Source organism: Diuraphis noxia, unplaced genomic scaffold, assembly GCF_037042655.1.
Source record: "Diuraphis noxia isolate RWA-SAM2 unplaced genomic scaffold, SU_Dnox_SAM2 contig0001, whole genome shotgun sequence".
In the NCBI taxonomy this organism is placed as follows: domain Eukaryota; kingdom Metazoa; phylum Arthropoda; class Insecta; order Hemiptera; family Aphididae; genus Diuraphis; species Diuraphis noxia.
In genome coordinates, this window is record NW_028301711.1 from 68,945,799 (window position 1) to 68,963,713 (window position 17,915).

At 29.3% G+C, this 17,915-nt stretch overlaps 1 protein-coding gene across 2 annotated transcripts in view; it reads left to right on the forward strand.

Moving 5' to 3' along the window:
* Positions 1 to 17,915, forward strand: part of LOC107169051 (pseudouridylate synthase RPUSD2-like) — a 530,147-nt gene that overhangs the window by 95,203 nt on the left and 417,029 nt on the right. For both annotated transcript variants that reach the window (XM_089217235.1, XM_089217236.1), the window contains exon 2: positions 1,640 to 2,439. In XM_089217235.1, the coding sequence (XP_089073361.1) occupies positions 1,957 to 2,439 (483 nt within the window). In that variant the 5' untranslated portion in view covers positions 1,640 to 1,956. The remainder of the gene's footprint in view (positions 1 to 1,639; positions 2,440 to 17,915) is intronic.

Here is a 17,915-nt window from a genome sequence, read left to right on the forward strand (position 1 = left end):
TTATACAAAATATTATAGTAAAAGTTATGTACAGTGTTTGTTTTATGTTCTATCGCACTACCTCAAAGATTCATCAGCAATATAAGCATATTGTATTTATAATATATATAAATACCTACCTACATACTGTTTCGTAGTCAAAATTCTTTTTTAGATTTTCGGCGATGAGACGAATGCATTTTTTATCTTTTATTCGACCATATTCTCCATTATTAGAATTCGAATTCTCAATAGCTACCCCTTATAGTGGTTACATAATAAAATAATATAATAATATTGTAATGGATTTGAACCGCCTTCAATCACGGAGAGCGTATTATCCCCACGCAAGAAGAGTATACCTAATATATTTTATCCTTGAATTGAATTGAAAACACTATACACTGTCGGAAATAATATTATGTTTTACAATCGAATCCATTGATCTATGTAAATATATCACGAATGTGTGTTACGTATGGACGTATGGTACATGTCGATATTTAGGTACATATTATCTTGGAATTACATCATGTATGTATGACATTAGAAATCAAAATATAAATATTCTCGTTGTAGAAATAGTCCGAAGAAGATTTTTTAGGCCCTCTCCGACCTCTGAAAATATGGATAGTATATTATAAACATATGTATGATTTATGATATAAAAATATTATTCAATGTAGGTACTATCAAATAACATAGTTGCAATCTGACCTAGAAAAATTTCAACAGTAAACATGATTACAAGTGTATTGTTAAACAAAGTAATTCAAAATACACGTTTTTATTGTCATAGATTTTCATGTAACTTACTATATATTATGGCTTGGAAACTTTATAGGTTCTGATATTATCATCTTTCATTATTTTTAGTTACTACCTATATACGCACCCTCCACGATTGCTCCCATGTAGACAATAATATTTGGGCTTTCACTACTTCTTGACTTAGCTACTCCGTAGTCCGCTGTACCTTAAATGTTATGGTTTTCGGGAATCTTTCATATCATCTTATATTCGTATCCCTTCTGGTTTGAAAATTAAAATGTATACATAATGAATATGAACAGATATCGTATCTAGTCAATTATTTTTTTGAAACGTTTAAAAATATTAATCTTGTCGTTGTTCAATCGTTTGACATAATAATCATATTATATATTATTAAGTAATGTGCTAGCTAAAAGTGCATAATATGCATTTTACCAAGATTTGACTTAAATCGCTTTAATTCATAAATTATTATTGTGTAAACCGATCGCCTGGGCGAGTATATTACTCTGTACATACTTGAAACAGTTGGAACCGTATTTAAATTACTGCCGATCAAACTTGAAAAATGTCTCGAGACAAGGGCTAGATATTAAAATTAAGTATAAAATATCTACATGCAGGGCTGTATTAATGTTATTCTCTTACACATTTATCGCACTATAAATGAATCGCCCCTATAAAATATTATAGTCGATAGTAATAATTTTGAGTACAATAATAATAATTATTATTATTCTTATTCTTATTTTAAGAATGAAATCTTAATAATTTTTACCTTCACGTTTGACGTAGGTACATATTAAGATATTATATATTATTATCCATGACGATGGTATTGAATTATACAAAATTAATTAATTTGTTATAAATTATGTCGTTTCAGACTGCAGCTAACCGGTCGATATACTGCACCTTCAGCGCCGACCGACCGACCGACCGACCGATCGACCTACTACTGACCGACCGACGGGTCCCACCCGACCACCGCATTAACGGGACCGGATTCGGGTCGCGGTGCGAACAGTGGCCGGGAAGAGCCGTCAGCCAGTCGGACAGCCGCACCAGCAGTCGTGCACGTCCACAGCCGCAGCCGCCGCCGTGGTTAACCGACTGCCGCCGCCGTCCCCCGCACCACCCCCGCAACTCGTCTGGCCCGTCAACGGCCTGTTCGCACCGACTGCCGTACAGCCGCCACCTATCATGCACCACCAGGTGGCCCATCCACACTGGATCGCTGCGGCCGTGCAGCCCTGGGGCTTGCCCCAACAGCTGGCTCCGTCGCAGAACATGTTGGCACTGGCCGCGATGGCTCCCACAGCGATGGCCCCGGCCAATCCGGGTGCCGCTCCCATCGCGTTCATCGGGTTGCACCCGCACCACCCGCACCACCCGCACCCACACCATCCGCACCACCCGCATCACCCTCACCACCACCCGCATCATCTAAACGCGATGCCGGCGCAACCGCTGCAGCCGTCGCCGCCGCCTCAGCACCCGAACCACATGGCGGGCCATCACTCGGCCACGACGGCCGCTGCCGCCGCTTTGGCTCTTCTCAATCAGCTGCACCATCACCAGCAACAACAGCAGCAGCAACACGATCTCGCGCACTTGTTGCTCCAACAGCAACAGCACCAGCAGCTCCAGCACCAGCAACAGCTCACTCCACTGCAACAGCTACAGGTAAGCGTCTCTAAACCTCCTATTGTAGCACATGCGCACTGGCTCAACACTATACTACATTGCCCGCTTGCACCCCTCCCCCCTTGCCTTTCCCACACCGAAAAAAAATATTATTTAAACTCGACACAGGACATGATAATATTGTTATTATGTCATTTTAGTTATATTTATATTTCAACGCGATCGATTTCGTACATTTACCCATATAATACCGTTCTACGTTTTTGTCAAAATATTATTACCAGCTCGATTGATTCGCATCTGTTTTGTGTATGATGTAATCAGTACTCTTACTCCTCCTTCGGTTTGCGATTATAGTGTCGTATATGTTATGTGTATGTATAATTAAGTAAAAAATAACTGATACGTTATATAATGTCAGCGACACACACACTCAAAAATATAAGCGAAGAAATTTCCGCGGAACTAATCAAACGTAAAACAATAACCTAACCTTTGTATACGTATTATATATTATATAGTTTGTGCTATTGTACAATACATTTTGTACAATAGTTAATTAAAATTAATTGTCATCAAATACTGCAACAATCACATCAATGCGTAGGTGTCCGTTGCACTGCAATATCGATTTAATATTTCGTATGCGAAAGTGAGTAACGGAATAAACTGCAACAATATTTGTGTGTCGTGATGTACCTACACTACGGTTGGTCATTATTATTCAGTTTAGGCGAATCACATTATTGTCTTATCGGTTCTTGAAACAATAACTATTATATTGAAAAGTCACATTTTCGATTATTATTTAAAACAACTTTTTAATAGTTTTCAGGGCATTTAATTCGGTCACTACATGGTCATAACATAAATTCGTCACTCACCCGCCTAAGCAAAGCCTTAATGCCTATTGTATTATAATTTATAATAAATCTTTTATTTTACGGAAATTCCTTTTCCCCAATATTACTCAGTTATAATACAATAATATATTACATAATCGGAACCTGTGCAGTTGCGCCATCCGGACATGATGGGTAATGTAATTTGTTCGAACTTCGATGGATTTTTTTCCTTAAAATTATTTTTGTCGGTATATTTATAAATCCTGGGCAGTTGCGGGTGGAGGTCAATAAATATATTTTAACAATAATATTGTTGTTATGATACTATAGTTTGGCGCCACATCGGTCGTAAGGCATGCCGTTAAACACTTACATTATATTTCATGAATTATCCATATTATATTATGGTTGCCGTTTTATAGTATTGTCTAGCAGTATATGCACACATTTTGGTATGCGAAATGCTTTCGTATTGCTTTCTGTGGCACTTCCGGCCGGATGAAAAACCATTAGAAACGCTTGTTAGGAAATTGTCCGATACCTGTGTTTGTGTTTGTGTGTGTGTTTAGGTAGATAGTGGAAAGGCATGTATATCAACGCTGCCACGTGTTCCTAAATAGAGTTAATTCGTTGCTTTAAAATTACCATGTATACGTATTATTGCATTTCGAACAACTGTGTGATAATATAATTACATTACCTATAGTTTATTAAACTGAGTGATTCTTCAAGTATTTCCATCCTGATTTTTCCCCTTGACATAGCGAACTTGGATAATATTCGAATTTTGATTTAAATAATAATAATAGGGGGATCTAGTGCGGGTGGATTAAGGCGTTGGTTGCAACGAGCATCGTCGCCGGTTCGAATCACAGTCATGGGCGGCATCGCTTTTCGGGCAGTTCTTGCTGTCTGGAAAGAAAGCCCCCTCCCCCTGGCATGGCAGAAACCTACGGGTGCCCATGCAAAATTTTGATAAAACATCCACGGGTACCAATCAGTTCCCTACCCGACAGTTTCGTAGGCTAATGACACTTGTTGTCAAAGCTTCAACCCCCAATAAAAAAAAAAAAATAATAATAATAATAATGATATGTGGACCATATTATATTATATTTTTAATTATTCAGAATTTCAATACCATCGAAAGAAGGTCCCGTGACGATATTAAAAACTTATTTCTCGTCTATGAGAAATTACTTTTTTAATGTGAAATGTGAATCCGTTGATTTTTTGGAATTTTTCATTAAAGTATTGAAGTTTTTAAAAACATTTTTACATAATTTTATGTCATTACTATATACAAAAATAATCCAAATTTAACCTTTATCAAAAACTTTTAAAATTTTTACAACTAAAATTTTTACTTTATTAAAAAAACTAAAAAAAAAATTTTTACCCTTATATCTTCAATATAATGCTCTAATAATTAAGCTATTTAAATTTAATAATTAAATAATTAAATAATTAAAAATCATAAAAAAAATAATAATAAAATAAAACCCTTATAAAGTTATAACTATTAAAAAAAATATTTTGACTAAAATTAATTATTTAAAAAAAAAAAAATTAATTAAACCATTATTTAAATTATATTCAATTCAACCAACTTCAATTGACTTCAAAGTAAAAAAACCAAAATAAAGAAAATTATTCAAAAAAAATTTTACCTTAAAAAATAATAAATTTCATATTAATCTAAAAAAAAAATTTTAAATAAAGAAATTAAATAACTTATAGAAAATAAAAAATTATTAAATTTAAAGAAAAATCAAATTCTAATAAAATTAAATCAAATTTATAAAATATTAATCATATAAAAAAAGAACCAAAAAATAATATAATAAAACTAATAAATAATATACTAAAAATTAAAATATTTCTCTCAAATTTAATAATTATTAAATAATTAAATATAGAAAAATTTATTATTATTAAATAATAAATAACACGAATAGAATAAAAAAAAGTAAAAAAAATTTTTTAATCTATTATCAAAAAATATTCAAAAATTAAATCCTTTGAATAAAATCTACCAAAAAAAGGAAAACAACATAATGATATTAAAGTAAATATAAACTTTGATGGTTTCCGTCCCTATAAATCATAAGAGGCTTCTTTTCGTCTATCTCACCTCACTTTATGAAAATGAATAATTTAAATCTAACAAATCCTCTAACTTAGCTCAACTTAAGTAATGGCGGCCAACTAGTGTGCAAAAAGGCATAGCAATACTACACAGAAGTTAATACAGATAATTGACTGGGTGAGGGCTGCAATACGGTTTTATCTGACTGATTTTGTACTTTGAGTTCTTCAATTGGTATTGAATATTGATAATATTATAATAAATGAAACTCTCTAAAACAATAGGTAATCTTTTTATAAAATTGTTTTTCAAACATAACGTTATAGATGAGAACATTTTCAATTTCCTGTTTTAAATATACCTAGTACGTATATTTTTTCTATTTAGTAATATCGTAATGTTATAGATCGGTTGTCCATGGTATCTAGGTATATCATATTTCTAGTCCGTCCCAAAACGATTATAATAATAATAATATGAGCACCGACCATTTCAGTATTTTATTCACCATAATATAACCATATACCATAACAATATACTAAACTTATGGATCGACTGATATGACCTGCAGCAGGCTATATATTATAATTTGCAATTTGGCACATTTTGGCCGATAACCGATTATTATCATTTAAACGAACGACAATCGGTTAGATACAATACCTAATAATAATAATAATTATTATTATTACTATTATTATATTATCGTAATATAACACAATAAGTGACTACCAGGCGAACTTTATCGCATTTATTCATCCACCTTGACATTGAAAAATCGGTGAAGTCGCGGCTACGTATTTACCCTTATAATAAATCACAGTCATGGACGTAAATAGGGGCCTCAAATGCATAGGGCTGAGCCCTAAAGGTTTCAAGAACAAAAATATTGGGAGATTTGTCTTCTGCTCACTACTTATCTACTCACAATTGTATCTACTGATACAATTCAAAATTATCACAAATTAAATGTAAATTAACTTTTTGAATTATTGAAAAAAAATAAAAGAGTTTTATACAGTTATAATGTACCTATATATTTTATATCATTATATTATGCATAATTAATTTCATTATAATTTCATCCTTCTTTCCTTCTCGGAAAACTTGTTTAAAATTTGTTCATTATCAATTTGGTTTGATACTTTGATTTAACTTTCTTTCTATGTTTATGATATTTAAATCGGTAAATCTTTCTTGTTCCATGTTGGACCTTAGATAAGTATTTATTCTTCTCATAGAGGAAAATGATCTCTCGCATGTTGCTGAGCTTATAGGTATAGCTAATGCAACATGCATTAACTTATATATATTTGGATATGTGTTATATAAAATAACAGACTTAAGTTGTTCATTATGTTTTTTACTATTGTTAAATTTTTGATTTTAATAAATTTTTTTTAGCGACTTTAAATTTACACCTGAGATCATCTTCAATTTTGAATAAGATCTGTAATGTTATAATATAAATATTAAATGATTTGATTGTAACATTAACAAATAAAAATACAAACTTTAGTAATTTACTAACCTTGTAGTGGTTTATTAGGTAAATAAGAATCCTTATTATATTGTAAATCTAAAAATATATCAATTGACTTGGCCATTTTTAAACTTTCCACAGAGAATCTAGTTTTCATGTCATTTATTATAACATAAATAACAGGAAAATAAGCATGAGACATCCAATAATCTTTGGCTGTTTCGATTAAATTTAGATTATCTTAAGGCTCTTCAGCACCAGTTGTAGTTGATAATCTCTTAATAAGCCTTGTTCTTTTCTTTTTCTTTTTAAATCTGAAAAATTGTGATATCGTTTTAATAAAATCTTTTATCAGTTTAATAGGCAAATACATTATACTAGGTATACTTTTATTTGGCAATTCTAATATTATGTTTTGTTTGTCTGAAAATTCTTCAATTAATTGCCATAAGTCTGAGAAACATTCGGAATTCCTGTTTTTTTCAAATTTTTCTATAACACCTACAATAGTACTTGCAGCATGGCCAAATGTTTCTGTTTTAATTTGCAGTTTATTACTTAAAATATTTATTATATCCAATGTGAAGTACATGTAAATTTACCAAAAATTCTGTTTTTTGGATAGTAGCTAAGAAACCTATGACAATAGAATGTTGAAAAATAGTAATTATGTATGTATTTCAAAAAAATCTAACGATAACTAGAAACATCTCCATAATTAATTGTCATCCTGAACTTCGTATTCTAAAACTTAATAATTGAACTAAAACTTTCAATAACTGCTTTGCGATTTATATGTCTGCATACCCAACGGGTATCACTAATAGCTGATAAAGTTAAATTATTTATTTTTTATTTTTTTTCACATCTTGCATTTTTTTTTTTTTTTTTTTTTTTTTGAAGTAGATATATGAACATAAATATATAGCCTCTAATGTATTGAATACAGTTTTGGAGTACTAGAAAAATAATGGAAATAATTTAAACTTAGAATCTAAAAAGTAAACATGTTACACATCTAATACAATTATTATAATTATTTGGTTAACTTAATTTTAACTTTAATTAAACAATATCCAAAACTTGAAAAATATTAGGTTCCTAAATTATTTTTTTACTATTAGAAAACAAATTAAATTGCATTGTACCTTTACATATTTGCACATATTAATAACAACAAGGTTTAATCGGTATGCCATATAATGAATGTAAATGGCATCAGGATAATGTTCTCTTAATAAAGTCTGTACTGCTTTTTTGGAACCAGACATAACATTTGCACCATCATAGCGATTGGGCAATAATTGGGATATCATCAATTTTTAGTATGATAACATAGCAGATACCAGAGAAACATAATTTTTACCTTCAGATACATAAGATACATTAATAAAATCTAGAAACCGTTCAAATATTTCAAATTTGTTTGCATATCTAATGCAAAATGACATCTGCTCCTGTTTGTGGCACTTAAAAACGTATATAAAAACTTGAAATGTGACTACGTAGCTAACAAGTATTTTTTGAAATTATATTTTTATTTACCTTTTTTAACTTCTGTTACAATCATACTGCGGACATTTTTTGCAAATTCCAATTAGTTCATTTGTATAGTTTATTTTTCCATTAAATACTTGTTTAAATTCTGGATTATGTTCACACATCAATTCAGAGGAACTAGTCGTGTTTAATAATATGTAGTTGTTTTGTGTATCATCTTCAGACGTTTTAGATTTTTTTAAATTAAAAATGCTAAACATATTTACCAAAACTCAAAAAGAAAAATCGTTTTGCAGTTAAATGAATACAAATGCAGTGAATTTAATTTATAAAATCCAATACGAATAATATACGATTATCATTAGTCAATACTCAATTGTCTGTCCACCACAGTGACAGTTGCAGTGAGTGTGCCTACTGCCTGAATTAATGAACGATTAAGTATTAACCAATAACCAGTCTAAATAATATTAAAGAAAAATCGTTTTATAGGCCGAAAGATACCATTATCAAAACATTGGTTTATTATAATTTATAATTATATTCAGGTACAAAGTAGTGGCCTACCGACACCCCGTACCACGTCACGGCTACGGAACGAACCATATCGGTAGACACCACAATAATATGCATAATATTAAATTCCATACGACCATTCCAGTATGACAGTATATAATATGTTCCATACATTATTACTTATTAGTAAGTAGTAATAAGTTATAACAATATCACTTATCGGCGATATTTATAATCATAATATTTATTATGATATTTATAGCTATTACCATTAGTTATAATGTATATAATTCATTATAATAAAGATAACCTAAATGGCTAAATAACAAAATATTTTAGGGACAGCTTAAGATGGCTCGGGAAGGGCTAAGCCATCTTAAGCCCCCCCTCCCCTATTTACGTCCATGATCACAGTATGTGCATCGCGTGTTCGGAAAATATGTCGCGATTTTCTGTTTTTCCGTTGCGGATGGCAGAGAAAGTAGGTGGCTTCGAAGAGATGATGGTGGTGATTCTTATTGCATGGATATTAGGAAATCCCTTCGGTAACGCCACCTGCCATCGTCCTTTGATCGGCAGGACGTAGGTCACATCATTTAGCCTACTGCAGTAGGTATACATCCTCCATAGCTTTTGAGTTCGCGTGGTAATATTTAATTTTACATTATTTCTAGCACGCAGTATACAAGACATACGTACGCTGTGCATTAAAGTATATAAGTGTATAATACGACCAATACATTAGCACGTATAATGTATATATTATAATTCGACTAAACAGGTTTTTAAAAAATTGCACGTTATTCCGATTTTAGATCGTAGACTCGAGGAAAATATATGCGCTCCAGTAGATATATATTGAACACGAATTGCACGGAGCAAATAATTTTCTTGAGTAAAATATAAATTATATAACGATGTTTACGGTTGTACGATAGTAATATGATATTATACAATAACTTGATAGTTTAATAATAATATTAGTTAATATTATATTGTAAAAATAATTATAGTTATTACGAGCACGTAATTTATCAATATCATCGACAACGACGATATAACACCACTTATTCAGCTACGGAAGCGGTTCTTCGGTGACAGAACTACATCCACCAGTAATAATAATAATATTTTTATGTATTGGAACGTCGGAAATATCATGAAAATTAAATAGGGCTGTACTGTTCGAAAAATGAATCAGGAAAGATCTTAACGGATGGACTGTTTGTGATGGATTATTTCGGAATACGGAAAATGCTACCATGTATAATATTATTATTATTTTGTACTTCATCGGTGGCTTCAATGATAACTATAATAATAATAACAACGATATTTTATTGGGAACACGACTCGTGCGATTCAATTTATTGTGTATTGTCCACTGGTACGTTTTTTGCAAACGGTTGCATATTTTTTTTTCGGTCAAGACTTTAAATTTTGTGTTTGACCAATGTATTTTTATTTTATTATTAGGTATACTTACTATTCTCTTTTATTCGTTTCGAATTTGTGAAAACTAATGATTATTTATCGATATCTTCAACTTCATGTCTTTGCATCATTGACAATGTGTTTAAATTATAACCAATTGCCTTAAAAACTTAAACGTATTGTTTTAATATTATTTAAACGACGAGGACAAAGTTAATTTTTAGTTGAAAATATTATGAATTATTGAGTTAAATGAGTTTCAGTTAAATGTATTATTACTAATTGTTGATTTCGCATTCGTAAATTTCTATGTATAGTGTTTATATATTATTATTACAATATTACCTATATCAATTACATATCTGAAAAACGCAAATATTAATAATTAATAATTTGTTCGGTTGATCTATTTATACCATAATGTCATCGGATAACCCAATAGCTCAATTCAAAAAGTTAAGACTTTATATGGATTTTAAAGATACATTATTTAAATTAGTTTTGTGGTGATTAAATATATATTATATCTGCGTGTGTGCTCGGATATGCGCAAGTCGGTTATTGTATACACACTTAAAAAAATAGTTTGTCTAATTATTTACGAATGCATGCTATTCTCTTCACTTTCATCACTAATAAATAATTATAAGTTAAAATGTTTTGTCCTTGTTATTTTGTTAGCATTCTTAATAATTCTTACCCCATAATTATTGTATTATAGGTTGGCTGAATACTATAGATTGAAAAACATACAAATAATATTAAATAATAATAAGCATATTATTGGTACCAATAACTATATAACATATGCTGCAGAATTGAAGAAATATTCGATAAAAACATAGAACCCTGTTTTCGGCGAGGATAAACTGGTACTTAATACAATTTAATTAAACAATCTAGGTTCATTTTAATTTTTATGGTTAATCTAACGAATTTCGGCTCTTTGTACCAACAATAATAAAGTTAGATTAATTTAGAACCATTGTAAACGAATCTAACAAGATAGCAATTCTTAACCTGAACATAACTTTAAATTATATTTTGTAATCCAACTTAACATAATTAAAACAGATATTGCTCCAAGCACTGCAGTAGTTTGTGTTCACAAAGCCCTACGACGGAATTAGAAATATTTTTACCTGGCGCGTGCGATATATAATTGCATAATACGAAATCTTACAATTTCATAACGCAGATAAGTACCTAATATACTACACTGTTTCATCATCACAATTTTCTTCGATGTGATGATATTAACTATAAGACGGAAATATTTGTTCGGGACGAGGCTCAGTGTTATATTTAATGGTTTGCTGTTATAGTTTCTATCGTGTTAGTTAAGGTAACATTTCTGAACCATTTAATACAAATAAGTAATATAAATCAAATTTCAACTGATTTAATAGATTTTTCGTGGCGAGCCAGAGTGTAGGTATGTGTGTATGTGCGTTTGTTACGATAAAAAAAAAAATATAATTTAATTGTATATGAATAAAAGCAAATAGAGTACCTACCGAGAAGTAATAAAATTATATGACGCGCGCGTAGTAAATATTATTACTGGTATATGATATTTAATAATGGCGTTTTATTTACAAGGTTTTCGGTTTGACGCGCTTCGCTATAATGTTATGTAATTAGAATTTAAAAAAAAATATAGTTAAAAAACACGACAGGAAAATAATACCAGGGTATTAAGGCGGACGAGAACGAATAAAACGATTATACACATTTTGTTTCACGCCACCGCGTCGATTTCATTTAAATATGCAGACGATAAAAAAAAAACCGTCAAACTTTAAAGCTGCAGCTGCATATATATTGATGTATATTTACCGAACGCCGCCGGTTAAGTACGCACGTAAATTTCACACAAAATCTGTTTTTTTTTGTTTTTCATACGCCTTCGATCATTATATTATAATACAGATAAATATGTTGGCAAACATACAGAAGTTGAATTATTACAATAGGTACCTATTACATAACTACTATTATGGTATTCGTATAATCTTAGACCATAATATACTATAAGAACGTACTATATCCGTTTATACGTATGCGTAGTAAACACGTTTCAACGAGACACTCATCGTTGCTTATGTGTGTTTTCTAAAATCGGGAAATGGCTCCATCCATATAGAATATTATGATATAAACGTGTAATATAATTTTATATTATATAGACTATAAATAATAATTTTAATTTTCTTCCATTTATTAATTTATTAATTTATTAATTATTTGTTACCATGTTTGGCTGAAATTTTAGTATATTGTGCGCACTCGCACAACTGCACAAAATAGTATTTAATTTTAGTCGGAAAACAAACTATATATATTTACTGTGCATATTTATTATACTATTTATTACTATGTATAGTTTAATATTTATAAAATCGAAGTATATTGTATTTTTCCGAGAATTTAAGTAAATAAATAAATAATTTGCGCTTCAAGTATAGTTAAAAATTCTAAAATCAGGATTTGAATAGATAGTTTTTTTAGAGAAAAAATATTCGGGGCGAGGACAATTAGTGAATAGTCCAATTTCATATTGTATCAGGTATTATCGTTTAATGGTACTATTAAAATGTTTATATTAGTATGCCGAATAAAATGTATCACTCGATATGAATACTCAAATATAACTTAAGTGGATGGGGGGGAAGGGTATACACGGGTTAGGTTATAACCAAATCAAGTTTTTCCAGAATTTAAAAAAAATAGCAACTTGAATGGCCATTTGAATGTTTTGCAAATTAAAGTCTATTGTTTGGTACCATTTTAAAAATTCTGGAAAAAAAACTTGGGTTGGTTATATTTCTAACGTTCAAGTTACTTGTGAATTCTAAAAATAGACTTGCAAATACTTGTAACTACGCGTGTTATCATCAACGTGGCTATCAGAAAAAAATTATGTGATAACGATTTTTCGGCGTGATAAAAGCTCGTCTAATTGAAATTTATTTCAGATTATCGATTCTAAACGTGCCGCAGTGACGGTGTCTGTTTATATATCGTTTACTGGAGAAAGAGCAAAGTTGATTTCTAACAAAGTTAAGTATAATGTTACGAATTATAATATTATCTTGTACACATTAATTGAGATTCATGTACATTTTACAATTAGTGTTTTTCTTTATCACTTCAAAACCATAATTCAATTATTGTTTTTGTGAGCATAACGATAGGTATTATTATACTATTATTTATAATTACTATTTGATTCAATTTAGTATATTGCAAATGGAACTTGTAAGTTGTAACATTATAATATATTTAGAACATTATTTTTTGTGTGATTTACAACAAAATATCTCAAGTACATAAATCGTTCCATATGTAATAGATATACCTAATTCAAAAATAAAATAAAATTTTATTTTTTTATTTTCGATGTTTTTGCAATTTTAGAGCATTGTTCGGTTATCTTATCAATATTTAGTGTATAATAAACATATTTCGCATTTAAATATGTACGATATTTTTGTGTCACTTAAAAATTCATAATATTTGCTTAAATAATTACTATGTTCTTTTCATCTGTATTAAACGTCAATCCTTCTATTTATGAATGTTATAACGTCTTAAATGAGAATACACATATTGGACAAATATGTTTATTTATTTATTATTATTCCAATAGATCATATGATCCAATCACAAAATAATTTAATTATAATTCAAGAAGAAAAAACAAGTACAAATAAATCACACACAATTTTTTACAATTTGGTACTATATATTTACACTGTCCCCATATTTTATGTAATTCGCGTATTCCGGTTAGGTTAGGTATGCGGTTCGTATTCATAATTTTCTAGTTATTCATCAAACTAAATAATACTGTTTTGATAAAACGATTTTACTAGTTTGTCATTAGTAACCACATTTAAAATATAACCCCATACCTAACCCAATAAATATGATGAATGTTTTCAACTATTTGGTATATATTGTTGTAACGGGTTAACCATACACGGTTTACACGGATTAACACAGACAGTTTAATAGTAGGTACCTTTATTAGTACGCTATAGATTTATGTGTTAAGTATTAAACATAGTGTTACAATAATAGCTGAACACTGTTTAGTGTTTACACTGTGTACGAAATAAACAATAACTACCACGCTGTTAACAAAAAAAAAAAATTACTCTATTTTATGCACACACGTCACACAGTCTACCGGAAAATTAACCTGGCATTTTTTTACATGGTAGAATCTCCATCACTGGACAACGGTACATGAAAATTTGTTTCCATCTGAGCAATGCTCGTCAAACTTTGTGTGTAGGTACCTATATTGTACGCGTGATTTACATTTTTCGGATAAATTTACCGCGAGATGTATTCAAATTCCTAGTAATTAATATTTCAGCTTATATCCAAATTGCGTTTACTGTGAGGCTCACCGTTATCGTATCAAATGATTATTACACAGACGCAATTTTAGAGAAAAAATTCTGAAGTACAACATATTATATAAGTCATAAATATGATATAATATGTATAATTTATGTACTTTATGATACAAAACACAATGCTTAAATTTCATTGATGAATTCAGTTTTTTTTTTAAATTTATTTATATTTATTCCCTCAGCAATATGGGACATTGGGCTTACAGAGAGAAAATAATAAATTACATATATTTTATACCAAAGCTAATAGTGATAACTAAATTTTGATTTGAAGATTGGTGGCTGTAATTAATTGAATGGTGTTGGCTATAGAATTTGGGGTGATTGTTTAGTATTTTGGATAGTAATTCGGCAAAATCAATTTTTATTCATATAATAATCAATACATTCTAAAAACTACTATCTGATTAAACTCAGTTTACCAAAAATAAAAAAAATTATCTATTGAAATTATCCCGTCAATCATTAATTAGGTTTATATATTTTTCATTAAAAGTGAACTTTTGTTTTTAACAACTAAAATTATATTAGGAAACTCAAAAAATGATATCTGTTAAGGTATAGTTACATTTAATATTCAATTTAAAAATTAATTTATCGCAGGAAAATCACTAAAGCATTCACATTTTTCACATTTTTTTACACTTACTTGATTTGATTTCAAGCAATAACATTTGTTAATATAAATAATTAGATGCTAAGCTGTAAAGCTGTACAATAATTTACATATTATTATTAAAGTAGACAAATATTGATCAATGACAATCTGTGCCAATAAAAAAAAAAAATGTTCTTTTCAAACAATTGCGTGTGATAGATTTTGATATAATGATATTCAATTAATACTTGTGGATGATGAAACAGCGTGATTAATTATTTTGACAGTCAATACCGTTTCTATCAACTAAAATAATAAAACTAAAAACAAATTAATACATATTATACAATCATAATTGGTTGGTTTTGTTTTTGATTGATTTTGATACTCGTATTATAATACATATTGTATATAAATATGTGTGTGTGTGTGTGTGTGTGTGTGTGTGTGTGTGTGTGTGTGTGTGTGTGTGTGTGTGTGTGTGTGTGTGTGTGTGTGTGTGTGTGTGTGTGTGTGTGTGTGTGTGTGTGTGTGTGTGTGTGTGTGTGTGTGTGTGTGTGTGTGTGTATTTGTACAGCAATTAGAAAAATCATCTAAAATCGAATTGAAAGCTTTTGGTAGTCAAAGCCTAAATCAAAAATAATAAAGAGGGAGTGAGAGAAAGATTTTTATCTTTCATTGTATGCATACAATTTCAGTAAACAAATAAATACTTCTAATAATATTATATTATAAATTAATTAAAACTAAAAACACTGGTGTGTGTCAAGTTTTGTATTTGACACTCAATGTTGATATTCACATTAGTCTGACGACTTGCGTCTGTTAATAAAGTGTAGGAATGATCGAAAACAATAAAAATTAATCGTCGGAGTCATTGAATCGTGTTCTCTCACTACTATAAACAGTTTTGTAAAGAATATTTCTATTTGGTATTCGATTCAACACCAGTGAAATAGTATTCAAAATACGCGTTCGAATAATTTTTTACAAAATGTATTATGAACATAATTTTCATTTGTTATGCAATAATAGTTGGAAATTAAAATTGTACCCATGTACGTCGACATATTATCTATAATAATAATAATAATAATAATATTTTTTTGACACTAAATTACAAATAAATAATTTAAGCTTTGATTCTATTTTTAAAAGCAATGCTTGTGTGATATAGAAAGATTTTTTCATAACGCATTAATTATATATATATATAATAAACTAGCATATAGGTTGTTATAAAAATAAATAATTAAGATTAACATGAATAAAAATAACAATAAACAAATATCTATTTTATCATGATTGGTACCTACTATAGTTAATAAAATTGCTAGTATTACAGTTTTTTAACATACTTAAAATTTATATATTATATGTGATTAGAAAAGCGGGTTTTCACAAATTTAAAACATTTTTTCGATTCAAAAAGGTTTATTGTATTTTTTTTTTTACAAAGATAGGTGTTTTAATAAAAACAAAATTTTTTAAATATTTTTATTTGAATTCCATTATATCTATACTTTATTTAAGATTGACTAGTAACAATATAGTATAGGTATTATAATGGTCAGCGATCCCAACATAATCGACTGAGGTTAAACGATCTCTTAGGCATTTGTTGTATCTTACGAGATAGGTATTCGCGCAGAGTTATTTAATGAAAACCATGTCCACGACAGGTATAATAATAATAATATGATACGTACACCACGGTTGAGGTATAAAATATATTTGTAATTATGAAAATGAATAATACTAACGCCAATATAGCTAGGTAATAGGGTTACTAGTATACTATATAGTATCGTGACTTTTTTTGACAGCTTACAACGTTCAAACATGAATAATATATATATATGCTATTATGATATTATTGAATGTTAATATAAATTTTGTTTTTATTTAAAAACAATACATCACGATGAGTGGTCTGCAAATTATATGTTTCAATTTAAATATGATTGGGACAGACTGTTGAACAACATTTCGACTCTTATCAAAAATAATAACGTTCAATATTATGTCTTTTCTTCGATTATGCATATTTTATTCAATATCGTTGATAAAAAACTTTTTATTTGATAATTTTATTCAAAATATTATAATTTATTGCAAAAAAACAAAATGTTAAATCTACCTTCTAATTTAATTATTAGTAATTTATTACTCGTTTATTTGATTTTTTTTATTTCAGTTAGAATAGTTTTAAAAGTAAAACAATTTTATGAATTTTGAACTACAAATTGATTTGCAAATATTCATGGTTTTGGCGAATTTTTGTCAATATTTGAACTTCAAATAAAAAATAAAAAAAAATTCTCAAACTCTGGTGGTACCCAGTGTACAAACACCGTAAACACATCGTTTTTTTATACCTTTTTTAGATTCTGAACAAAGTGATGAATGTATTGATTTTACAATGATGTGTGTTTTTTTTTTTTTTTTTTTTTTGTGTCTGTGTACAGCATAACTAGTCGAAATAATGCTTCGATTTCAAACTTTGGGGGTGGTTTCCGATGTAAAATTGAAGATCCTTGGTGCATTATAGAGGTCAAAAGTAAACATTTTCCAACAGTTTTCAAAAAAATCGAGAAAAACAAAAAAAAAATGACAGAAA